This window comes from Prionailurus bengalensis, chromosome E4, assembly GCF_016509475.1.
Source record: "Prionailurus bengalensis isolate Pbe53 chromosome E4, Fcat_Pben_1.1_paternal_pri, whole genome shotgun sequence".
In the NCBI taxonomy this organism is placed as follows: Eukaryota; Metazoa; Chordata; class Mammalia; order Carnivora; family Felidae; genus Prionailurus; species Prionailurus bengalensis.
The window spans coordinates 30,880,367-30,908,219 of record NC_057360.1 but is presented as its reverse complement, the minus strand read 5'-3'; the positions used below and the strand labels follow the sequence as shown (position 1 = coordinate 30,908,219).

The window sequence follows — 27,853 nt, the reverse complement described above, 5'->3', positions numbered from 1 at the left end:
GAGTCTTCTCCCTATGGTGCAGTCTGGAAAGTGCTAACAGAGAGCTTATGTGATTGTGGGCTCACTCTGTTTCCCTTCTCTTAAGGATCACAGTCCCATATTGCGTGTTTTCCAGCATCTGAAAACAGTTATTTCACATATTTGCTCCAGTTTTTAGTATGTTACAGTGGAAAGTCGAGCCTGCTGGAAGCAGCAGTGTTGCCCACACTTTTTGTTATTTTTGAATCCAATGGGTATGGAGTGATGTATTTCACACGTAAATTCATATGTATGGTTTATACTTATTAACATTTTTCTGCTTTCCAGTGTGGTTGAATGTCATTTCATATGTTTATTGATCATTTATGTTTCATGTGCTCTTTTCTATAGATTTGTCTTTTTCTTATTGATTTATAGATGTTCTTTTGTGAATTCTGGATGCCAGTCCAGAGTTGGTTATAAAGTTAAATGTTTCACACTTTACCTAGTCACGTTTAGTCTTTTAGTTCTCTAAAAGAATTAATTTTTATAAATGGTGTGAAGGAGGGATCTAATTTTTTTTTCCATATGAATAACCAATGGTCCTACCGTAATTTATTAAATTAAAAAATTCACTACTGATATTAAAAAAACCCAACTCTATTATATATTAATCTTCTGTATATGTACCCTAGTATGTTCCTAGGTACCTTATTTTTTTCTTTTCCAGTGGTCTTTTTGTCTATTCCTGTCTCAAGTCGTGTAGTTTTAATCACTGTATGTAGTAAGGTTAGTCTTCCCTTCTTCATCTTAAATATCAGCTTGGCTATTCTTGGCTCTTCATTTTTCCTGATGAATTTTAAGAGCAACTCTTCAGGTTCCAACAAAACACTCTTGTCAATTGAGTGCAGCATCATGTTACAATCCAAAATGCTTTCTCTGTATAGATTGAGGAAGATGTCTTCTCATCCATGAATAATTCTATATCTCTGCTATTTATTTCTTTTATATATTTCATAAAAGTTTTGTAATTGTCTTCATAAAAGTCTTTCTTGTCTTTTGTTAGATCTCTCAAATTACTTGCCCCGGGAACCCAGTCAACATATTGTGAGGAAGGTTAGGCCACATGGAGAGGTCACATGTGGTGGTTCTGGCACTAGCCCCTGCTAGACCTTCATTCAAAAGCCTGAATTAACTATCAACACATATATGAGTGATTTAGCTTTCACAGATTTCTCCCTCTAAGTTTTCTAGTTTTCTAGCTGAGACCTTAGACTTCATGGAACAGAGATAAGTTGTCCCTGCTATGTTCTGTCTGAATCTCTGACTTAAAAAAACTGTGATAGATAATTATTGTTTCAAGCCACTAAATATGGAATGATTTGTTACTAAGCAATAGAAAATTAAAACACCAGACATCATTCTGATAGTGATCTGGCTTCTCCTGTAGGTCTGCCTAAGGAACACATAACTGGAATATTCTAATATGGTACATGGAGGAATAATTTCCCATCACAAATTAATAAATTGGCATTTATTACTAAGTCATGAACTTGGCTAATTTACATTTGTACTGTGTATGATTTAGTGGTACAGTTTTCCTAAATAAGTTTTACAAACTGACACTAAAGAGTATAGTTAAAACTTTCTCACCACATTTTCTTAAAGATTCTAATTTAATCTTCAAAAAATTTTTACAAAGTTTGCTAATATCAGATGAATTAGTGTAATCAACCAGAGTATATACCCAACTACATAGGCATTATTTTTCTCAAATAGTTTATTCTATGAAACATGAGACCTCTTGTGACTCTGATTCTTTTTAGAAAGAACCAGTCATAGAAGTCACATAATCTCACTTTTATGGCCTTTAGTTGGAAGTCACGTAGCTTCACTTCTGCAGTACTGAGACTGTTCCCTAGAAGCAAGTGACTAAGTCTAGCCCACATTTCATAGGAGAAATAAACACGTTTTGAAGAGAGGGGTGTTAGATAATTTGTGGACAAAAAATTTTTTTTTAATTTTTTTTAACGTTTTTATTTATTTTTGAGACAGGGAGAGACAGAGCATGAACAGGGGAGGGTCAGAGAGAGGGAGACACAGAATCCGAAGCAGGCTCCAGGCTCTGAGCTGTCAGCACAGAGCCTGACGCAGGGCTCGAACTCACGGACTGTGAGATCATGACCTGAGCCAAAGTCGGACGCTCAACCGACTGAGCCACCCAGGCGCCCCTGTGGACAAAATTTAAAACTACTACACTTGCTAAGCATGAAATTAGAACAAAGGAAATTTTATAAATAATGGTATTAGGCAAAAATATCTTAGTTCTCTCATAGCAGGGGAGATAGTCGTGTTTGATGGTTCCGGTAGACTTGAAATCCTTTGGCTAAAGTTTTTTCTCATTGGTTAGTGTTTAGGTAAGCACTGACTTTATTTGCTTCTGAAGAGGATGAAGAATGAGAATGGTAGAGTCCATTCCAACCAGTGCACGTAAAACAGGAAACTTCAGGTATCATTATAAATGGAACATGGGATATAAAAGCGGGCATAATGGGAAATGAAGTTGGAAAGGTGGTGCCACTCACTTTCTCCTCCTCTTCTTTCACCCTCAACCTTAGTCATCTTTACATTATTACATTTTTAAGGTTGGTAACATTTTCTGTACCACAGTTAAGATTTTTGTAAATTGTAATTCTTAAAGTTGAAAGTGAGTGAAGGCTTATGATGTTGACTATATAGGCTTCAGAGCCACATAATGTAATTACATTTCCTTATATAGTTTTTTTTTTTTTAGTATTTAGAAACTGGAGTTTCTCATTGTGTATCTTTTTCTTTCCTTGTACTTTTAACATACTCTTAAGTTTTTCTTCAGTTTTCCATGCAATATGATATCCTATTGATCTTCCTGTAGGCATAACTCTCATAGGGCTTTATTCCTCCTGTTCTGAATGGCTCAGTTGCTCTCTAGGACTTAATTGCTTTTCTGGATTGTTTTCCCCTATTCCTGGATTCCATTTTTTCTCTTTTTCCTTTATTGCTGCATCATGTCCTCAGGTAATTTCTTAAGAAAGGTTGTGAGGGTGCTAAGTTTTCCAAGTGTTTGTATATCTGAAAATGCCTTTATTGAATCCTTATACTTTATTGATTGTTGGCTAGTTAACAGAGTTCTAGATTGGCATTAGAATTTGAATGATATAGCCCCATTATCTTCTTGCGTCATCTTGGATATCTGTCTCTGGTTCTTTTGTGAGTTAATTAAAAAAAATTTTTTAATTTATTTTTGAGAGAGAAAGAGAGACAGTGTAAGCAAGGGAGGGGCTGAGAGAGGGAAACAGAACAGGCTCCAGGCTCCCAGCTGTCAGCAGAGCCCATCGCGGGGCTGGAACTCACAAACCTGGAGATCATGACCTGAACCGAAGTCAGGTGCTCAACCAACTGACCCACCCAGGCACCCCAACTTTTTTTTTTTTTTTAATTTGAAAGCGTTCAGTCTTTTCTCCTGGGCATTTGAAATTTCAAAGTGATATGCTAAATTAACCCATTGTTTGGCATCTTTTTTTTGTTTAGTTAGTTTTCTTTCATGTTTCAAGGCTTTACTTGAATGTCTGGTGATCCTTTATTTTCTATTAAAATTAGTGAATTTTAAAAAATCACTTTAGAAGTTGGATGGAGGTTCACTCACTGCCTGCTTTTGTTTAGAGTAATTGGTCAAGGAACTAACTAGTAAAAGCTAGAATTTTTCTCTGGGACAATTGAGTTGCTTTGCCCACCCCTTTTTTTTTTTTTTTTTTTGGCCTGGAGCATGAATGCTTGACTGACTTTTGGATTGAGATGGTAGACTGTTCAGTACATGCAGATTTATATAATCTCCTATTTTCAGCTCATGTCTTAATCCCATCCTCTATTTCACCAGGTATTTCTAATCCAGAGTTCTGTGGGAACCTTATCTGTAATTCCCTGTTTATTCTAGAATGTGGCTTCTTGCTTTTTGGTTTTGTCAGTTACCACTTTTTCATGTACTTTGAGTTTTCCAGAAATTTGTTGAAGTCTTTTGCCTAAAGGCCCATTCTTTCTCTTTGTTATTGTGGGTTTACACACACACACACACACACACACACACACACACACACACAGAGCTATATTCTGTTGTGGGTTTTTTTTAGTCGTATTTAAACAATTTTTTTAAATGTTCATTTATTTTTGAGAGAGAGAGAGCAAGTGTGAGCGGGGGAAGGGCAGAGAGAGAGGGAGACACAGAATCCAAAGCAGACTCCAAGCTCTGAGCTGTCAGCCCAGAGCCTGATACACGGCCAAACTCTTAAGCCCTGAGATCATGACCTGAGCGGAAGTCGGAGGCTAAACCCACTGAGCCACCCAGGTGCCCCAGTCTTATTTTAGAATGAAAGGGAAGAGATAAACAAATTTGCCATCTTTAATTAATATACATTGTGAATCTATAAGTGGGTAAGGATTTAGAATATAGCTATTAGAGGAACAGTTGATAGATATTTCAAAGACTGTGGTCTTATATGTACTTTTTCTTGCATTCTAGGTGATTTCAATCCTGTTTGCATTACAGATTTATTTTGTGATCTTGGACACGCTTTGTAGTGTGCCCTCTTAGAGTACATGTTGTAAAGCAGTCGTTTTCAAACCTTTTTTGACTGCAAACTATAATAAGAGACACATTTTACAGGGGGCACCTGGGTGGCTCAGTCGGTTAAGTGTCTGACTCTTGGTTTCAGCTCAGGTCATGATCTCATGGTTTGTGGGATTGAGCCCTGTGTCAGACTCCATGCTGGCAACATGGAGCCTGCTTGGGCTTTTCTCTTTCTGCCCCTCTCCCGCTCGTGCTATCTCTGTCTCTCTCAAAATAAATCAACTTTAAAAAAACCACATTTTACTTTACTACTCAGTACTCATACTGAGACACATTGATATTTTATATATATTTTAAAATTCTAGTCATGACCCACTAAAATGATCTTACTACCCAGCAGTAGATTGCCATTCACACCTTGATAAACAGTTCTCTAGAGCAGTATTTCTTTTTTTCCGACTTTTTATTTTAAGTTTATTTATTTACTTATTTTGAGAAAAAGAGAGAGCAGGGGAGGGGCAGAGAAAGAGGGAAAGAGAATCCCAAGCAGGCTCTGAGCTGTCAGCACAGAGCCGAATGCTTAACTGTTGGAGCCACCCAGGTGCCCCTAGAGCAACATTTCTTAAAGTGTGAGTCAGATACATCTTCATGTTGGGTGTTGAAAAAAAACTTAAGCATTTAGAGATAAATAGGGAAACCTGATAGGGCTTTTGTGAGTTTTCAAAGTTGTATTAATAATTCTTCAAAGATTAAATGCCTCCCTTCCCTAGAGTTGTGTTGATTCTCCTTCTGCCTAAGACTTCTACAGTACTGAAAATTTTTTAGTGGGATCAAATTTCAGTCATAACAAAATGAAGAGAGTTAAGATGCATTTGAAAAACTCATCTTCCAGGCAAGTTTAAACCAATTATGTATTTTTCAAGGCAAAAAGCACATCTGTTTTTGAATAATTCTTTGATTCGTGCAGTTTTTCTTATATCTTCCATAATTTTCTTTTTTTTTTTTAATTTTTTTTTAACGTTTTATTTATTTTTGAGACAGAGACAGAGCATGAACGGGGGAGGGGCAGAGAGAGAGGGAGACACAGAATCGGAAGCAGGCTCCAGGCTCTGAGCCATCAGCCCAGAGCCGACGCGGGGCTCGAACTCATGGACCGCGAGATCGTGACCTGAGCTGAAGTCGGACGCTCAACCAACTGAGCCACCCAGGCGCCCCAGATCTTCCATAATTTTCATGCAGAGCTTGTTTTATTGGGGACTTAGTAAAGAGCACTTTTAGGAAATCCTTAGTTCTCTGATAGTTTTGAAGAGATAAATGTAGGTCATAATATTTTTTTAGGTCATAATATTTTTAAATTGTAATCAAATTTCTTTGACAATTTAAAGACTTAAAGCATTTAAAACTGTTGAACGCGATACACTATGATAATAATTACTGGTAATAATTGCTAGTCTGAATTGCTCCCAAGTAAATACTTAGGGAGACCAAAATATACTAAAAGATTTATGAATAGGACTGGTTTTTCTCTTCATTTAAATGGCAGTCACCAGGATCTTAAATACTCATCCTTTATTTGTTCCTGATTTATTTACAAATTTTAGAAGAAATTAATAATCCACTTGAAATAGATACATGTCAGGGGCACTTCTCTTGACTTTGGCTCAGGTTATGATCTCACCATTTGTGATATTGAGCCCCCCATTGGGCTCTGCACTGACAGTGTGGAGCCTGCTTGGGATTCTCTCTCCTGTCTCTGTCCCTCCCCTGGTTGTGTGTGCTCGCTGCGCTTTCTCTCTCTCTCTAAATGAAATTTAAAAAAAAAAAAATGGATACATGTTATTATTTCAAGAAGACCTGCTTTAAACTGCTGGAGCAAAACTTTGGGGTCTCTTGTGTAATTAATTTCAAGTTGACTAAGCAAATACTGTGTTGTACTCAGGATGATGTGTAACAGTTAACAGTGTGTGCATCTACCATTCCAGTTGCTGTATGGCATAGTACTCTAAGGTGTTCTGAATTTTTCCTGTGAACTTGTATGTTTCTGCAGGTGTTTTTATTTTTAAACCACTAAGTGAAATTCTCATAGAAGACGTCAGTGAATATTGCAGATAGAGAATCCTAAGGAAAAAAGCTATCACCATTGGAATCGAAATGGACATTATCCACATTGAAAATGGCAAATGGATAATTAACATTAGCCCAGTAAAAATAACTAAGTTCGAACAATACATGACATTACTGCCTAAATGTTAAGACATTGCCAAACTGAAATATCATTGAGTATAACAGACTTCATTTGGAAGCATTCTTATAAGTGGTGAAGTTAAAGTATAAAGTCACCAATACAGATTTTGTCAGCACTTTTTACATTAGCAAAGAGAATTATTACACGTTCTTTTTCTCACAAGTTGTCATTCATATTTATGAAGTATAGCCAGAATATAGTCTGATCTTTTTTCAACTTATTGAAATATATTTTCTGCTTTTCTTTTTTTTCTTACAAGAAAATTCAGTGTAAATTGTGTTTTGTAGAGACACCTGAGTTGGGACATAATAAACATCAACAAGTACAATATATTTCATAGCTTCTTTTTTTTTTTTAATTTTTTTTTTTTTAACGTTTATTTTTGAGACAGAGACAGAGCATGAACGGGGAAGGGTCAGAGAGAGGGAGACACAGAATCTGAAACAGGCTCCAGGCCCTGAGCTGTCAGCACAGAGCCCGACGCAGGGCTCGAACTTGCAAACCGCGAGATCATGACCTGAGCCGAAGTCGGCCGCTTAACCAACTGAGCCACCCAGGCACCCCTATTTCATAGCTTCTTGATGAAAACCGTAATCATCTTTTCTTACTAGGATAACCATTATAAAAATGTTTTTAATCTACGTAAAGATGTTGCATGTCATGTACCTAGCAGTTTGTAATCCCTTGAAGACAGGAAGTCATTCTAACTTTCAGAACTAAGTTAGAAGTTTTTATTATTTAAAAAAATCTTTTTTACATGTTTGTTTATTTTTGAAGGAGAGAGAGAAACAGAGCATGAGCGGGGGAGGGGCAGAGAGAGAGAGGGAGACACAGAATCTAAAGCAGGCTCCAGACTCCCGAGCTGTCAGCACAGAGTCAGATGTGGGGCTCGAACCCACGAACCATGATATCATGACCTGAACCGAAGTTGGACCCTTAACCAACTGAGCCACCCAGGTGCCCCAGAACTAAGGACTGTTTTGAAAGTTAAATTAGGGTTAGGTGGGAAAGGATTTTTCTTTTCTCTAATACCTAAAAAAAATTGAGGACTGGAAATGCCTATTTTAACTCAGAGCCAAAGGAGTTGAAATGTTAACTTTTCTAAATATTTCTAATGTTTGGGAAGATCCAGATGTGACCTATCCCGTCTAAGCATTAGGTAATGCTGAGATAAAATACTGGAGAAGAAAAAATAAATTCAAATAAATCTTTAAGTTAAGAAATGGATTACTGAATGGAGAAGCTATGAAAAACACCAATTTTTCTGTAGAGAAGACTCTTATGAGTTAGGTGCCCAGAAAATGAAACTTCTTTTTGTAACATATTCCTGAATCTACTACTATTTACCAGTCCTAAAAATCATTTGTGTCTTCTAACATGTTAGCCAGAGGCTTCTCCTTTTTTATTCCAACTTTGAAATATATTCACTCAACTTCATGACCATTATCTCATTTAATTCATTTAAATCACCATCAAGGTAGGTTGTTGATAAAAATGGTCATTACTATAAATTCTTAAGCATAGACATGATGTAGTAATTTATTGATACCACTTTTGATATCCAGCAGAAATTTTGAACTTAATTCTGTAGCCTGTTTTTCAGTGTATAGTCTTTATTCCGCAAATTTAAGAGTTTTTTTTCAAGCATCAAATATATGTTTGTTGACTTCTTATATACCCTACACTATGATATAAAAGAAATAAAAAGAAAACTTGTTCAGTGAATGATCCTTGCCTTTATGGAATCTGAAATCTTTTGGTGGGTGATAAAAGAAATACTCATTAAATACAGACTTAAACATAATGCATATTCAACTCTATGATTGAGACTGAGTACTGTAGATGTTCAGAGAAGGGAGGGATCACTGTGTTCTGACCTACTTACTACCTAAGGGAAATTTTGTGGACAATGTGAGATTTAATTTTATTCTTGGAGGGTGAGTGAAACATAGGGGAGGAAATCTGGTAAGGTATATCAGGTAGGGAAGAGTTTGAGCAGACACATGGCCTTTGAGGAACAAGAAAGGCAGTGATTTCCTGTTGAGTTGGTAGTGGGAGGAAAAGGAGAATTAGGGCTGGGCCACATAGTGAAATGGGATATTGTATGAGTTTTTGTATTAAAAGGAAAAAATAGCTTAAAAATATTTTAAAAACTCTGTCAGAACTGAGTTAGCTTGTAAAGGTACGACACCTATTTCCCTATATTCCCCATCAGTATAATGGGGAATCTTTATGTATAATCTTTATGTATAATTATACATAAAGATATAATATATGTTATAATAAAGATATAAAGTGGGGCACCTGGGTGGCTCAGTCGGTTGAGCATCCAACTTCAGCTCAGGTCATGATCTCATAGTTCATGAGTTTGGGCCCCACGTCAGGCTCTGTGCTGGCATCTCAGAGCCTGGAGCCTACTTCGGATTCTGTGTCTCCCTCTCTCTCTGCCCTCCCCCAGTTGCGCTCTGTCTCTCTCTGCCTCTCAAAAATAAATAAAAATAATTTAAAAAAATTAAAAACAGATATAAAGTTATACAATGAGGATATAGATATCTTTACAAATAGATAAAGGTATTACTGAGAAACTGAAAAAACGTATGGGGATTTCCTGTACAGTATGAGTTGAGGAGGATTCTTCCAGCTCAAATAATCACCCCTTCTCTAGTGTGTAACACATACCCAGTCTAACAAGTTTAGCATAATTGGGAAGCTTACAAAAAGCAGAGGTATTATTCATCTTCTGCTTTTTCAAATTAAGTATATTAAGTAGGTGCATATGAGGTTTTTTTTTTAATTTAATCCCCCTAATTAAGAAACTTAAATAATTGAGCTAATTGAAGGTCCTTGTTTACAGATGTGAAAGTTCAGAATTGAAATTTTGTTGTTTCTTGAATGTTGGAAACAAAAGGATTTAATACATATGTTAGACTCAAATCAATATAATGTGTCCATAGTTTTGTAAATAAGTAGAAAGTAAAACAAGAAACATTTACTGAATGCCTATTGTGTGCCAGATACTGTTCTAGATATAAGAGGTGGTGGGGTGTGGGGAGAGGGACAGACAGAGATAGAGATAAAAATAACACTGTTTCCCGTCTTTGGGGGCCTTGCAGTCTAGGAATGTTGTACATGTAAAACATAATTGCCACATAGAACAAAAAATGTTACGGTAGGTAACTTAGGTACAAACCTAAGATACATTTGGGTAAAAGGGGATTAACCAGTTTAGCTTTAGTGTCCTAGAGTTTCTGAGGGGAATATGTTTCTGCTGAAACTTAATAAATGGGGAGGGTTCCCAGGGTGGGAATGTGGGAAAAGAACATTCCACGCAAAGGAAATTGTAAAATCTCACAAGTCGAGGGAATATGGTTTAACCAAAGGGTTACATGCTGCAAAGTGTTGAGAGTTGATTGTTGACAACAGGCAGCTGAATTTTGTACACAAGTTTGAGTTTCAATTTGTAATTTTTGGAGAATCATTGAAAAGTATTGAGTGTGATCAGATTGATTTTCTGTTTAGCACAATTTTTAGCTTTTGAGGTAGTTTAGAAGGTAAATCAGGAGTTGTAGTAGTTATGGGACCAGGCAAGAGGAGTAGTTAGGATATCATTGCTGTAATTTAGATGATGGAAGATGAGGATAATTAAAATGGCAGTGAGAATGACCAAAAAAGGGGTAGATTCCAGATATGTTAAACAGAATCAATAACATATAATGGTTGATTATGGGTAGTAAGAGAGGAAGAAAAGTCCATTGTGGATCCTGGTTTCTGGCATGAATGATGAGATTAGGTGGGTGAATTTCTCATTATTTTTTTTTTTCTTCACTAGATTCTTGAGAGAAGTTTTTTTATTTTATGTGTGTGAATAGCATCTATAAAATTAATAAGCTTATTAAAGGTAATTTCTGAGTAGGTTATTTCTAAGTTTTTCTTTATTTTTATTTATAGATGCCACTTCCAATGAACAACAAGAGCTTTTCTGTCAGAAGTTGCAGCAGTGTTGTATACTGTTTGATTTCATGGACTCTGTTTCAGACTTGAAGAGCAAAGAAATTAAAAGGGCAACACTGAATGAACTGGTTGAGTATGTTTCAACTAATCGTGGTGTAATTGTTGAATCAGCGTATTCTGATATAGTAAAAATGGTAAGCCTTCTAGACTTAAGTTCCTCAGATTTCTATAAATTCAAGATCTGAGGTGTAATTATGAATTACTGAGACTGATTTTTAATAAATATACAATAATCAGTGTACTCAATGTTTTTTAAATAGTCCATTTGAAAGATTATCCATTCATTCCACTGATGCTGTCTTATAATAGTTCAATGGCTGGTGGCTGTCATATTGCATAGTGCAGATCCAGAGCTTAGGAGAAACGTAGGCTTAAGATTATACAGATTGATAGGTGATTGTCATAGAGCTGAATTGTCACTAAGGGAGAATGTCTTAAAGTGCAGAGAGAGAAGACCAATGAAAAACTATTGGACTCCACAGTTCAGCAGGGTAGGTAAAGGAGTCAGGTCTTAAAAAATGTATTTATTTAGACTATTTTAATATATTTATAGATTTTATAGCACTTGAATTTTAATAAAAACTCAGGACCTTTAAAAAGGTAAATAACATAAGTTTATGAAGTCTCTGAACCTTATTAAGGTAAGGTTGTTTAGGATACTAATAATTCAACCTTATTCTCCATCAAACAGTAAAGTTTGTTTAGGATTTGCGATTTTTGTATTTTGGTGCATAGTACCAAAATACAAAAAATGTAGTCGGAGTAATTAGAGAGTCACTGAATACATAATTGAGGCTTAGATGTTACCAGGGTATAGAAGGTTATAACAAGTACAATTTGTAGTTGTCTTCATTTCCTTCCCCTTGGCTAATATATGTTCTGGGGGAAGAACAAAATGTGTAGGAAAGTTTAATTTGGCCCCGTTATACTAGCTGAGTTTTTTTTCCGTCGCATTTGCACCAGAAAATTTGGGATGATTTTTTTGTTTTTTTTTTTTTTCAAAAATGAAAAGCCTTAAAGAAGTTTTTTTTTGTTGTTTTTTTAATGTTGTTTTTATTTTTTTATTTTATTTTTAAAATATAATTAATTGTCAAATTGGCTTACATCCAACACCCAGTGCTCCTTAAAGAAGTTTTAAAAGATTAGCTATACAAGGAACATTAATCAAAATGCAGATTGCTTCCTAGACTCTCAGTAGACTGTAAAAATTAAGTGACAGTTTGAAAACAGAAGTATTAAATACTGATAAACTCATTTTGTTTTGTGTTTTGTGTTTATCATTTAAAATATGTTCAGGGGAAAAAACAGTATTTCCATTTTACTGATTGGTAAATCAGATGGTTTGTATTCAGGAATTTTAAAAATCCTGGAAAAAGGTACTTTATTTTAATCTCTGTAAAGTTATTGACTTGGGTGCCTGCTAGGTCAGTTGGTAGAGCATGCAATTTTTGATCTTGGGGTTGTGAGTTCGAGCCCCATGTTGGGTATAAAGATTACCTAAAGTTATTGACTTGAATATTGAAGGTATTCAAATATTTAGATATCAGAAGTACTCAAATGTTTGAGTCAGTTTATTCTATACTAATAAATTCTGGGATTTAATTTCTTTCTCCAAGAAAAAAGGTGTGTGTGTTTTTCTTTCTTTTTTTTTTTTTTTTTAACTTCTGGGTACTTAATTTCTAGACAAGCATGACGCCAACTCATGCTGTTGGCCCTATAAAGCTCTTATGTATATTTGTTATATATAGTTAATTTTATTGGTGGCACAACAAAGTTAACTTTTTCTTTTACTGCCAATAATAAGTATGATCTCAAAGGCAAATTATGCCCTCTGAATGGGATATATTTCCTTTTCATGTTTTATCTGTGACTTTATGCCATTCTTTGTGAAATTGATATCTGTCAAACTATTCTGCCCTCATGTACTGGCTTTGAGTTCTAGCAGATCAAATTCTAGGTTATTACTTTCTAAGTCTTACGGTTATAGTAATTGACTGTAAGCAGTTATTTGGCTGACCATAGATGCCACTTCATAAGAATAGTTGGAAATTTGCACCACCTATGACCTCTTGTCTCATCCTTTATTCCCCAGATAGTTTATTTCAGGTGACTAACTTCTTAATAGTATGGCCTTAAGTGTTTGCTAAATAAACCATGTGGTTTCTCAGTTGTTCATCATTCTTCAAAGATTAGCACCACAGTCTAACCTTTGCTAAAGAACAAAGATGTGTTAGTTTACCTTGGTGCTAAGACAGTGTGAATGATGAAATTTTAAATATTGTATTTCATTGAATCGGAAATGAAGAGTCAGCATCCTGATTTTAGAGAGATTAATATGTTTAAAAAAAAAAAAAAAGGCTCAGGGGCACCTGGGTGGCTAAGTTGGTTAAGTGTACAACTTCAGCTCAGGTCATGATCTCATGGTTTGTGAGTTCGAGCCCCGCATAATGCTCTCTACTGACAGTGCAGCGCCTGCTTGGGATTCTCTGTCGCTCTCTTTCTGCCCCTCCCCAGCTTGTGCGCGCTCTCTCTCTCTCTCTCTCTCTCTCTCTCTCAAAAATAAATAAACATTAAAAAATAAATAAAAATTAAAAAGGCTCAGAATAGATGAAATACATTAAATCACCAGTGGGATATTATAAACTATGTCTGTAATAGCACTGAGGGTATTCTGCCCTCCTACCCCTCTTCCTTAGTGTTGTGTGTATGTATAAGAATGGAGATCTTTTATCAAACTCTTTAGGATTGTAAGGTAAGTAAATGGCTGGATTAGAATATAGAGGGAATTGTAGAAAGATGAAAAGGATCAAGTTAGGGATAGGTAGACTTAGGAACTTCATGGTTTTCTCCCCAGAATTCCCTTCCTTCCTTTTTTTTTTAAATTTTCCGTTTAAGCAAAACTTGGGAAAGAACAACTTGTAATTTAAGGAAGAGGAATCCAGAGGTAATCTGTAATCTTTAGTAGGTTGGCATTTGAAGAAGTCATAGTTATGGGATAGAAAAAAGAGAAACAAATACCTGACTTCTTCATATCTTGATGAGGTTTACAGGTTTTGAACTAGGCTTATAGTCACAACTTTTTTCTTAAAGTTATCTTTAAAATATTTCATTTTACATTGTTTAGTTGTACAACAAAGAGTATAAATCTAAATTCGTTTTCTTTACAGATCAGTGCTAACATCTTCCGTACTCTTCCTCCAAGTGATAATCCAGATTTTGATCCAGAAGAGGATGAACCCACGCTTGAGGCCTCTTGGCCTCACATACAAGTATGAAACATAATTATATATTGACAGTTTTTACATTTATGATATTCTGCTGAAATCATGGTTGTTCTCTTTTAGATCTGAGTGTCTATGGAAAACATTTGACTTTTAATATGTTTGCTCATCATTTTCTTTTCCCCAAAATATTGTATTTCACTTTTTTTGAGGTAAAATACACTTAACATTTATCATTTAAACCATTTTAAAGTGTACTACTCATGGCATTAACTACATTCATAGTGCTGTGCAGCCATTACCACTGTCTATTTCTAGAACTTTTTTATCACCCCAAATGGAAGCCCCATTCACATTACCAGTCACTTCCCATTCCCCTATTCTCACAGTTCCTGACAACTCCTAATCTACCTTCTGTCTTTATGGCTTTACCTGTTCTGAATATTTAATATAAATGAAATCGTATCATATATGGCCTTCTGTGTCTGGATTCTTTTATTTAACATAGTATTTTTAAAGTTCATCAGTGTTGTTGCCTATGTCCATACCTCATTCTTTTTAATGACTGAATGATATTTCATTTTCTGGATATACCATATTTTGTTTATCCATTAATCAATTGATGGGTGTTTTGGCTTATTGTAATGAGAACTGTTATGAACATTCATGTACAAGTTTTTGTTTTAACATGTTTCCCATAAATTTTGATAAGTTGTGTTTTTGTTTTCATTCACCTCAAAATAAATTCTAATTTTCCTGTGATTTCTTCTGTATTACTAAGGAATGTGTTTACTTGTTACATATTTGTGGTTGCCACATTTCTTTCTGTTACTGATTTCTAATTATTTCATGGTAGTTGGAGAATATACTTTGAATGTTTTTAATGCTTTTAAGTTTATTGAAGCTTGTATTAGAGCCTCACATACAGTATATTCTGGAGAATGTTTCATGTGTGCTTGAGAAGAATGTATTCTGTTGTTGGGTAGAGCATACTGTAGAAATCTGTTAGGTCTAATTGGTTTATAATGTGATTCAAGTCCTCTTTTTCTTTTTTAATCTTTTATTCTACTCATTATTGAAAGTAAGATACAAAGTTTCTAACTTATTGTTGAATTTTATATTTCTCTCTTTAGTTCTCTCAGGTTTTGCTTCATGTATTTCAGGGCCCTATTATTAGCTGCTTATGTTTATAATTGTTATATCTTTTGTATGTATTGTCCTTATTATAACTCTAGATGGTTTCTTAAATTTATTTTGTCTGTTATTAGTGTAGGCACTCCAGCTCTCTTTTGGTTACTGTTTGCATGGTATATCTTCTCCAGTCCTTTTCCTTTTAATCAGTTCCTTTGAATATACATTTTGTCTTGATAAAGTTGGATCATGTTTTTGTAATCAGTTTTGACAGTCTTTGCCTTTTGACTGGAGTGTTTAATCCATTTACAGTTAATATAATTGCAGATAAGGTAGGATTTACATCTGCCATTTTGCTATTTCTATATGTTGTATGCCTTTTTGTTTCTCTACTCTCCATTACTGCCTTTTATATTAAATAGGTATTTGCTAGGGTACCGTTTTAATTCCCTTATTTTTTTAACTGTATTTTTTATTTTCTTAGTAGTTACCCTGAGGATTACAATTAGCATCTTAAAACAATCTGTTTTGGTTGAATACAGCTAATTTCAGTAGTATATAAAATTTTGGTCCAATATACCTCCATTCCCTCCCCCACCTCCTTTGTGGTATTATTTGTGGTATTGTCATACAAATTAGATCTTTACACATGCCCACCAATACAATTTTGTAATTATTGCTTTATGTGATTGTCTTGTAGAACAGTAGAATAAATGAGTTATAAATAAAATTCATTTATGCTTTTATGTTATGTATAGTTGACCCTTGAACATCATGAGTTTAAACTGCATGAGTCTGCTTATGTGCAGATTTTTTTGATACCGTACAGTACTGTAAATGTATTATCTCTTCTTTACAATATTAAAAAAAATTTTAATTCCAGTATACTTAACCTACAGTGTTATATTAGTTTTTGGTATACAGTATAGTGATTCAACAATTCTGTGCCTTACACAGTGCTCACTGTGATAAGTTTACTCTTAATCCCCTTCACCTGTTTCACCCATCCCCCCATCCACCTCCCCTCTGGCAACCATCAGCTTGTTCTCAATAGTTAAGATCTGTCTTTTGGTTTGTCTCTTATTTTCTTTGTTCTGTTGTTTTGTTTCTTAAATTTCACATGTGAATGAAATTTTATGGTATTTGTCTTTCTCTACTTACTTCATTTAGCATTATACTCACTAGATCCATTCATGTTGTTGCAAATGGCAAGATTTCATTCTTTTTTATGTATTTTGTATATTCCATTGTGTATATATACCACATCTTCTTCATCCATATTCTGTATTCATTTATCAGTGGACACTTGGGCTGCTTCCATAATTTGGCTATTCTAAATAATGCTGCGATAAACATAGGAGTGCCTATATCTTTTCAAATTAGTGTCTTCCTATTCTTTGGGTAAAAATACCCAGTAGTACAATTACCAGATTGTAGGGTAGTTCTATTTTTATTTTTTTGAGGAACTTCCATACTGTTTTCCATAGTGACTGCACCAGTTTGCACTCTCCCTTATGATATTCTTAACATTTTTTCTCCAGCTTACTTAAGTTTTAAGAATACGGTATATAATATTTATAACATACAAAATACATGTTAATCAGTTCTGTTACCAGTAAGGCTTGCTGTCAGCAGTAGGCTATTAGTAGCTAAATTTAGGGGGAGTCCAGAGTTACATGTGGATTTTTGACTGAGTTGGGGTGGGGAGGGTCAGTGCCCTTAACCCCTGCATTACTCAAGGTTCACCTGTACTTACCTTTACCTGTGCTCTTTATTTCTTCTTGTGGGTATCCTTTCATTTCTTTCTGAGGGGTTCCCTTTTAGTATTTCTTGTAGAGCGGGTCTGTTAGTGAATTCTCTCAGTGTTTGTTTATCTGGGAATGTTTTAATTTCCCCTTCATTTTTGAAGGAGAGTTTTGCTGGATATAGAATTCTTGGCTTAACTACCCTTTTCCTTCAACACTTAGAAGATGTCATCCCACGGGTCTTCTGGTGTCCCTTGTTTTCTGATGACAAGTCAGTTGTTATTTAGGACTTCATATGTGTGATGTTATTTTTTTCTTGATGCTTTGAACATTTTCTGTTTTTAATTTCTGTCACTTTTGATTATGATTTGTGTAGATGTGGATCTCTTTGGCTCTATTCTACTTGGAGTTCATTGAGCTCCAGTAAGAGTTTTTGTGTAATTAATATTTTTCATCAAGTTTGAGTTGGTTTTAGCTATTACCTCTTCAGATATTTTTTCTTCCTCTTTCTCCTGAGACTCCCAATATGTGTGTGTATGTTGGTATGACTGAAGGTGTCCCTCAGATCTCTGAAGCTCTGTTCCTTTTTTGTTCATTCTTTTTTTCTTTCTGCCCCTCAAACTGAATAATCTCTACTGATCTACCTTCACATTCACTTATTCTTATGCAGCTCAAATTGTTTTGGGTTGTTTTTATGGGTCAGCAAGTTCACCAAGTTCACTTTGACATTTCAGAAGTCTCTCTCTGGAGCATGTCTTTTTAGTTGAGACTGAGAAAGGGATAGTCTTCTTGACCTAAATGCCATTGTGTGACAGTTCACTCCTCAGAGTCATTGGAAAATTGGTAGTAAAAACTTCTTATGTAGGCAGGGTCAGTTCTTCCATTAAACCTTCCCTGTTTCTATCTAGCTCTAACTACTTCATTTAAACATCCCCCCCCTCAAATATGTGGCTTTAATATAATGTCATCTAGAGTTCACTCAGTAAAATCACATTGACACTACCTCAGTTGATACTTTAGTACTAGAATTCTTTAGAATAGGATTCAGGGTAGATTATCTTACAATACTTACAAACTGTTAACAAAGATTCCATTATAGCCATAAACTATACTCATATGTGTTTAGTGTTTCTTTTGCACATGTTTTTATATATCTAGTCTTTATGATCATTTATTTTTGTTCCCCCAAATGTCTCATTAAAATATTCTGAGAATATTCAGATGCACTTTCTTACTTTTTAAAATAAGCAAGGCTCTGAGGGAGAAAGTAAAAGTTCAAAGGATTCTTGCCTAATGCCTCAGATAATGTTTATATTTTAAAAATAATATTAATGACCTGAAATCTGCAGGCAAACACAGAGATGGGTTTTTCTAGAGAATTTAATGTATGTGTCTACATATGATCAATGGTACTCATTTATAAGACTGTTGATCATGATTAGCTAATTAGAGCAATACAAATGACTACTGAGCACTTACCATGTTTCAGAGATAGTGGCAACTGCTTTATATACCCATCTTATCTAATCCTTTTGGTAACACCATAATATTGTTCATTTTATAGATAAGCTTAGATGAAGCTAGAAGAGATTAAGAATCCTGCCCAAGTTCATAAAAATAGTAAGTGGCAGAATTAGGTTTATAACTCAAGTATTACTCCAAAGTACTTGCTCTTAATTTTTAAAAGCTTTACTGCCTCTCCTAAATATAGTCTATGGCCCTAAAATAAATACATACCAATTTTTAATGAGGTTTAATTCATACCTTTTTAGCTTCATTATAACACCAGTAAAACAGATCTTCCAAATAATTCAGCTGGCCATTCTTTTTCTTTTTTAGCCCTCATAAGTGAGTTTTTTTTTTTTTTTTTTTTTTTTTTTAAATTTTTTTTCAACGTTTATTTATTTTTGGGACACAGAGAGACAGAGCATGAAGGGGGGAGGGGCAGAGAGAGAGGGAGACACAGAATCGGAAACAGGCTCCAGGCTCCGAGCCATCAGCCCAGAGCCTGACGCGGGGCTCAAACTCACGGACCGTGAGATCGTGACCTGGCTGAAGTCGGATGCTTAACCGACTGCGCCACCCAGGCGCCCCCATAAGTGAGTTTTTAAAAGTGTAATTATACAGGTACAGATATGCCTTGGTTAAAGGTAACAAAAGTTTATATATACAAATTCTAAGAGAGTAAGAGAATTATTATCATTACAAAGCATGGTAAATCGAAATGATTCTGGTGACAGACCTCTACTTAAATCATAGTTTTGGTACTTTTCTACCTATATGACCTTGGTTAGGCTGCTTAACTCTTTTGCCTCCTCCTTTATGAAACTGGGATAAATAAGGATTCTTTAAGGATTGAATGGGATAATGTTTGCACAGAACCTAGCACAGTTTTTTAAACTGTATGTTTTTCTTTTCTCTCCCCTTGTTTTCTTAAAAGATAATTACTTTTGGTATGTGGGAAGAAGTATATTTTTGCTCTTATTGTTGCCTTTATGCTGATAACCTTTATATGATACCCTGGGTTCTTTCTCTTGTAGCTACTTTATTGCTTTCCTAGAATTAACAATACTGAAATGATTAAGTAGTCTCTTCCCTAACTTCCATTCTTCTCTAGCATATAACATAAAGTAATATCCTTTTACTTTCACAGTAAATACTTGCATAACAATTCAAAGCTTCTACTTTCCATACACTCTTCTCCATCCTCTCCCCCAACTTTATATTTTATTATTGTATAATACCTATGTGGTTAGAACATGTAACTAATTGTATATTACTGTTCTGTCACCTTTATGCCCATTGTTTGTTCTTAGCTCTATAGGTAAAATATTTAATCTTACCATCGATCCTTATGTCAAAGTTCCTCCGATCATTTCTTGATAATTTGGAGCTTGTTGTTTTTTTTTGTTTTTTTTTTAAGTAATCTCTACATCCACCATGGGGCTCAAACTCATGACCTCAAGATCAAGAGTCACATGCTCTTCTGACTGAGCCAACCAGGCGCCCCTGGAACTCATTCTTTAGTAGAGGAACTCATGGGAATATTATTCCTTGAGTTTTTGTATGTACAATAGCAGTTTGTAGATTTTCTTTTTAAAGACCAATGTGATTTAAAATCCTTGATTCATCTTCTTTCCCTAGGTACCTTAAATATGTTATTCCATTATCTTCTGATTTTCTTTGCCTTTATAAAGACATGGTTTTTGGCCTGGATGTCTGTAAAGGATGTTGTCCCTTTAATGGCCAAGTGCTTTACTGGTCATACATAAGTGTTTATTTTTCTAGATAAAGTTTCTCATTTGAATAGTATTCTTTCACCATAAAAGCCCACTTTTATTTCTGAAGTTTCTTCAGTAATGGTTTTTAGTATTTCTTTTGTTGTGCTGCTTTTTCTTTTTCGTCTCTGGGGATGCCAGTTTTTCATATGTTGGTTCTTCTTATCGTTCTGTGTCTCTTACTTTCTCTTAAAATACTGGATTTTTAAAATCTCATTTTTTTATTCTGTTGGATTGTTTTTCATCTTTCTTATTACCATTCTCTTTTTCCTTTACTCTAGTTGAAAGGTGGATGGACAGTGAATATTTAGTTTTGCCAGCTTCAGTATTAGAGACAGACAAGAGGAAGGGAATGGATATTATATTAGCCAACCAACAATGCTTGCTATAGGCTAGAACCATTGGAGTGAAGAGTGTCTTAAGTAAAAGGAAAAAGGATATATATTTAATGACAATAGGATGGATAATCAGCAACATTAGCTATTTTCTGTATAGTTCTTAGAAGGTAGAGAGGAATCTTGCTTTTATATATGGGTGCTAGCTTTTCCGATTACATTGCTTGTTTTTATTTTGCCAGGACTTACATTTTTTAGTGGTCATTCCATTTTATTTGTTTTTATTTTGTTTGTTTGTTTATTTATTTATTTATTTTCTAATGTTTATTTTTGAAAGAGACAGAGATAGAGCACAAGCAGGGGAGGGGCAGAGAGAGAGGGAGACAGTATCTGAAGCAGACTCCAGGCTCCGAGCTGTCAGCACAGAGCCTGATGCGGGGCTCTAACTCACAAACCGCGAGATCATGACCTGAGCCAAAGTCGGATGCTCACCTTTCTGAGCCACTCAGGTGCCCCCATTTTATTTTTATTTAAAAAAAAAAGAGAGGGGCGCCTGGGTGGCGCAGTCGGTTAAGCGTCCGACTTCAGCCAGGTCACGATCTCGCGGTCCGGGAGTTCAAGCCCCGCGTCAGGCTCTGGGCTGATGGCTCAGAGCCTGGAGCCTGTTTCCGATTCTGTGTCTCCCTCTCTCTCTGCCCCTCCCCCGTTCATGCTCTGTCTTTCTCTGTCCCAAAAATAAATAAACGTTGAAAAAAAAATTTTTTTTTAATAAAAAATTTAAAAAAAGAGAAAAAATATATATTCTACATGATTTGTGACATTTTAAGCAATAGTCTGCTTCATTTATTTATTTTGCCTAGCACACATATATCTAAATAAAATGGAAGAGGAATCCTAGGATTAGCAAACGTTGGTTAAAAATTTTAAGATTTATAAGTCAGATGCCCAACCGACTGAGCCAACTAGGTGCCCCTTTAATCATCTTTTTTTAGGGTGGAATATTAAAGCTTCTCTGATAAATGACATTGTAAAAAGTTGTAGCACTGAGGAAATTTGCTCATTGAAAGTTTTTTGTTCATAACATACGTTGAATCAATTCACCAGGAATTTTTTGTTTTATACTAGAAGTTTACATTTTATTTATTATTTTTATTTAGTCAGTTTTTGAGAGAGAGGGAGGGAGCGCAGGCAGAGGGGGAGGGAGAAGATCTCAAGCAGGGTCCATGCCCAGACATGGGGCTTGGTTTCACACTGTAAGATCATGCATGACCTGAGCCAAAAATCAAGACTCAGATGCTTAACTGACCGAGCCACCCAGGTGCCCCAGAAGTTTACATCTTACACTTAGCTTATCAGATACTTGATTTCATAAATCAATTTGATAGGATGTAAAATAAGCATTATATTTAGTTAATGAGAAGGAATAATCACAAGTAATTTCAACACCTTTCAAGTTTTTATTTCTCCAGCCTGGTTCATGAATTTCCTAAAAATGTGCTAATTTATCATTTTTGTCTTTCTACTCTTTTTCCATACTGTGATGGAAATACTAATGATCATTGGAATAATGGAATAAATTAAATAAACAAAAAAGAAAGGAACAAAAGAACTGTTTCACTATTGGGGGATTGATCATATCTTTTAATTTATAAAATGTATTATATGGCAACTATTCATTAACAGTTACAAATTATTTTTATTTTCTTTCCTAAGTATTTTGTATTTATTGAGGACCAACAAGATTATAATTTTCTGTGTGTTGACTTCTAGGTAATTAGGGATGCTTCGCTGCTGTACTAGCCTGGAATACAGGCAGATCATGCAGTATTTTAATTTTCTTGTATCAGTTATTTTCTTTAGTGGCACAGATACTTAAGATGTAATTATTGGGGTACTGACTATAACATAGACCTTTTTAGGGATAACCTGTATTTTAGGGACCAGAAGCTCTTCTTTGTGATCTTTATAATTAGAAATTTAAATTAGAAACCTACACATTTTACAGCCTACACCTTCACATCCAAATAGCTCTTGGTCACATTCACTGTTCAGTCACTTAATACAAAATATCTCATTTAGTTCAGTATATGTTGAGTCTTACATGAATTCTTTCATATATTAAATCCACTTTACAACCCATTTAAATTAGTTTCCTCTTAAAAGAGTTTGGAAAACGTTGGGCCATATTCCTTGAAGACAGTCTTTTGTGTATTTACAGTTTGTGAAAGTCTCTTCTCAGTCTTTTGCCTCTCTGGGCCAAACATTTCTAGTCCTCTTAGCTTTGTGTATAGATCTCATTTTCAGATACTTGAATCATCTCTGCTGTTTTTGCTGTGCCATTTTCTAAAATCTTTTATTGATGAAGATCAGAATTTTATATATTTTAACTAAACCTTAGTGAAGATACGGTCATTATGGAGTAGAATGGTAAGATTACCCTTTTTAGTTAACTGTTTACATTTTTTTACTTTTTAGGGTATTTTTTGGATCATAGAAGTAGGAACGTATGTGAAGTTTGCCATTTTACTAGAAAAATTAATTCATTGCTCAAGTATCTATTGTTCTTTGCAGCACTATTTCTTAGATTCTTGGAGCAAATTATTTTTTCATATATAAGAACATAGAAAAACTCCAGTATTTATACAAAAATATATTGTCTCTGAACAACTGTGATTTTTATTCATTCAGGAAATATTATGTTCCAGGCATTGCTCTATATATTGGGGGTAATGTATTGAACCAGTAAGCAAAATCCTTTATAGTCTAGTGGAAAAGATTAAATAATAATACTATGTCAAGGTGTAATAAATACAAGAAAAAAGTAATGCAGGATAAAGGGTTTAGAAAGAGTGACAGTGGGGACAGTGTACAATTTTATAGAAGCATAGTCTTAATGGCCATCTTGAAGATTGTCAGCTCTGTAGATCACTAGCAATTCTTTTACTTCGGTTTCACATTACTCAACATGTGTTTAGATAACCTTTTGTTATTGTCTCTTCGCTGTTGCTAAGTTGGCTGCATAATAGCAGTTTGCTGCTATCTTAACTGGTCCCTTAATATTCACTGTGTCAGGTAAATGGCGGAGATGAAAACTCTGTAAGAAATGCTAATGTGTATCTGTGATAGGCACAGGTTTCAAATGAATGTGTGATTTAGAGGATTCAGCTGGATGTCATGCAAATCTCCCAAAAGATACATAATTACTCCTAATAGTATTAAGCCTTAAGCCCTATATATCTGATGTAGATCTTAAGAGGTAGAGTATATAGGCTAATGCATGCTGTACTTGACTCCTGTTTAACCTGGTCTCACCTCACCACAAATCTTAACTTACACTTAACTAGGGATCTTCATAAAGGTTCTGAGTCTCTGATTCCATACCCATCAACCCATACCCTATATCTCGTGCTCAAGACATGTCCTACCTTTCTATAAAAGCCCTTCTTTTTCTTTTTGGCTTATCCAAAGTCAGATCAAATGTAGGGCCCAAGTTGCATTTTCCTCCTGCTGATTTTATTTTTCCTGCTGACTTTATTCCACAGTGCTATTGCCCTTTTCTAAATGTCTCCTCCACTCATAGTCTGTGCCATATAATTTTTGCATATATACCATTTTATATGTTTAATTTTGTCTCACCTCCCTAACAAGTGAATAAGCTTTTTGGGGCTGTACAGTGCCTAATAACATTCCCACTGTATGTAGGAAAACTTGTTTCCTCTACCCATAACACTTTTGACACCAAATGTGTGGATTTTCTGCACCAAGAAATTCTCCACTTCTCTGTGGATACCAACTGGGTGTCCTATAATTTATTCATTTCTGACACTGATGACCCAGAGTTACCACAGATACCACAGGTTAAGGGCTCAGTCCCATGGGGCCACACCCCATTTCACATGGCAGTCAGAGGAGTCTGGGCCTCTTGTACTTCTGACCAACTGGCTTTAAGTCTGGGGTTCGTTCCCACAATCTACTCTTCAGGTTTGATAATTTGCCATAACTGCCCACAGAACACAGGAAGCACTTCATTTACTGTTACTGGCTTATTATAAAGGATGCAAGTCAGGAACAGCCAAATGAAAGAGATGCATAGATCACAGTATGGAGAAGGGGCTCCATGGTACTACCCTCCCAGTACCTTGATGTGTTCACCAACCCAGGAGTTCAGGAGTTCTCCAAACCCCTTTGTTGAGGATTTTGATGGTGGTTCCGTGAGGTGAACGTGATCCATTAAATCACTGGCCATCAGTGATTGAACTCAGTCTCCAGTCTCTCTCCCCTCCCTGGAGGATGGGGTTTGGGACTGAAAGTTTCAACCCTCTTATCATAGGGTTGGTTGCTGTGATAAGCAGGCTTCATCCTTCTACAGTCATCTCATTAGCCTAAACTCAGGCATGATTGAAAAGGGCTTCTTATAACAACAGATGCACCTCTTAGCCTTATCACTCAGGAAATTCCAAGGGTTTTAGGAGCTCTATGCCAATAACCAGAAGTAGGAACTTACCACAGTAGGCCAGTATTGGACATGAAAATGGGCACTGGACAGTTGTGCCAGTGAACCTGTGTAGCAGTCCATGAGACTGTATTACTCTTCAGAGGACTCTGGTAATTTTTGTAGATTTTTTTGCATGTGTGTACTCCAAAGCAAAATTATCTACATAGTTAGTTGATTAGAAGATTATTTACAAATAAAACTGATACCAATTTGTTTTCTTGTTACAATATCATACTTAACATGAAAATTAAAAGATAATAATTAGACCAGATGAGCATCATTCCTTTTGCACAGCTGGGCAAAAAAGATGCATCAAACACAGATAATATTTGTTCCTAAAACTGTTGTATAATATTATTGAATAAAATAATTGAATAAAATAATAAAAATTTGTTATTGTGTGGTGAGTGATAAAGCCCCAGATCTGGTAATGCTTTTTTGTGTGTGTTGTAAAGTCTGTAAATTTATTACAGCAATCTTTTTTTTTTTTATGTTTATTTATTTTTGAGAATGAGAGAGAGAGAGAGAGAGAGAGAGAGTCCGGGGGAGGGGCAGAGAGAGAGGAGGACAGAAGTTCTGAAGCAGAGAGCCTGATGTGGGGCTCAAACTCACAAACTGTGAGATCATGATCTGAGCCGAAGTTGGATGGTGAACCAACTGAGCCATTCAGGTGCCCCTTTTTTCTCCCTTCTATATGTGGCCCAACTATACCTGTTTATTGAATGACTGTTTTTGCTTTAGGATATAATCTTCCTTTTTTATGTTTAGGATGCTTGATTAATATGTTTTTCAATAGCTAATAAAGTAAGGCAAATTCCTTACTTTAAATTCCAGGGGCTATACTCCTGTCTTTTATGAGCTGTTAGGTTACAATAAAAGAACTTTCGTGTATTTTCCTCTCTTTTGAAGGACAGATGTAGGTGTGATGGAAGCAAGTTGAACTAAACCTTACTTTATTTAATTCTGATTTGTGGTAGCAAGTGAACATTTTCTGCTACTTTTAAAATGCTTGGCCCTTTTTAAGTAGAAGTCCTGCTGTGACTTCCTAGTTTATTCACCTTGGTAAATAGACATTCCTTCCTGAACCCTTAATTTACATAATTTGGTTCATTACTTCCCAAGTGTAGATAAGGTATGCTGGTTTTGATTTAATTGTTTGCCCCACTATAGTTTTATAGAAAGACGTGAAGGTTTTCTTTTTATTGTTATTGATACACCAGCCCTTGCAATCTAGTTTATTCTTACCTGTAAGTTTCTGATCTATTTTTTTTTTTAATTTTTTTTCAACTCTGATCTATATTTAAAGAACTCTAGAAATTAAATTGAAGTGGGTTAGGAGTCCACTGGAAAATGAACATGTTCCCAGTGAGTATGGACTACAAAACAGTCTTTCTTAGTTAAATATTTTGTTAGGCAAAATATTTATTTTCTAGTTCCTGTAATTACAGTTTCAACAAGTGATGTGAAGCAATTAACCCCCAGATTTACCAGCTTAGGAGACCAAATTGTGAATGTATATTTAGTTTTTTAAAAAATGTTACCATCTCATCACATTTTCTAATGAGCTCTGAAATCTCCCTCCTAGGTTGGTAGGGGAGGTATGTTTGGTATGAAGTGATTAATAGGGTAAAATTTTATAGGCATCATCTTAGTTTTTATTTGACTTTTTCTCATAGTTGGTGTATGAATTCTTCTTAAGATTTTTGGAGAGCCCTGATTTCCAGCCTAGCATTGCAAAGCGATACATTGACCAGAAATTTGTACAGCAGGTAAGGAATTCTTATGTCTTAAATTTCCTTGGGTTCATCTTAGCAATGATTCATTAATTTGTGATTGAAATAGTCTGTCAAAACTTAAATGGTTTATTTTACTTTAACATCGTTTAATACTCTTGCCAGACAATTAGGGTAAAAGTGAAGGAGCTATGAGAATACGAGAGTATTTTAAACAAGAGTGAGCTTCTAATGACATCAGTGGAATTACATCCAATCCTGAATTCTTACAGTTATTTTATAAAGACCAGAAAAGCAAGCCTTTCTGGACAATCTGAGAAAATTTGGTATGACCATTCAATCAAAGGGCAAGAAGCTTTCTTTTAAATTTTTAAGTCTTTGAACTTGAACTTTGGGGTATGTTTTAAGCATTGTAACTTTGAAATGACAGAGAAAAAACAGAAATGGAATCACCATTAGGAGTTTGGGCTTCGGCTCCTTTCCTGTTATCGGTTACAATTACCAATGACCTTTCCTTTTTCCTTCCCCTTAGCACCTTGGGCATTCTAGCCTCCCAGTTCCTAAACCGCAGATAAATGGGATATTTAAGAAGAAAAGGAGATAGAGTGAATGAAACATAATGGGATACCTTCTTTTATTTTATAAATTAGTTATAAGCTATTATTTTTTGGAAACTACATACTGAAAATTAATTTTTCAGAATGTGTTCGTTTTATTTTAATCTTCAAAGTCTTTTCAACAATGTAAAAGCCTCTCTTTAACTGAGGGGAACTGGCTGGCCCTAGACAGGATTGTGGTGAAGTAGACCAAATCTTTGCAGGTTTATTTTCTCTTTGGAAATACTTATCAGTATGTAAGGTCTCATTAGGAATTTGATGCTCTTCTCTTCTACAGTTATTTGCACTTTCAAGAAAGGTAGGAGATGAGTCAAAAGGTAGCAATGAACCCAGTGCGGAGGCGAGGACTAAAATCATTACGAGGACCTTTCCTACCCTCTTACCACTGTTGTATAATAAAGATTCTACAAACATGAGTTCCGCATATTTATTTAGAGTTCAGTTTTCATCATTTATAGCGACACCTGACCTCACATAAAGTATT

General features: G+C 35.2%; 1 protein-coding gene across 1 annotated transcript in view; it reads left to right on the top strand.

Moving 5' to 3' along the window:
- PPP2R5A (protein phosphatase 2 regulatory subunit B'alpha) overlaps window positions 1-27,853 on the top strand; it is a 65,779-nt gene that overhangs the window by 22,119 nt on the left and 15,807 nt on the right. Inside the window, exons 2-4 of the mRNA XM_043568384.1 lie at window positions 10,752-10,948; window positions 13,982-14,083; window positions 26,696-26,788. Of these exons, the coding sequence (XP_043424319.1) occupies window positions 10,752-10,948; window positions 13,982-14,083; window positions 26,696-26,788 (392 nt within the window). The remainder of the gene's footprint in view (window positions 1-10,751; window positions 10,949-13,981; window positions 14,084-26,695; window positions 26,789-27,853) is intronic.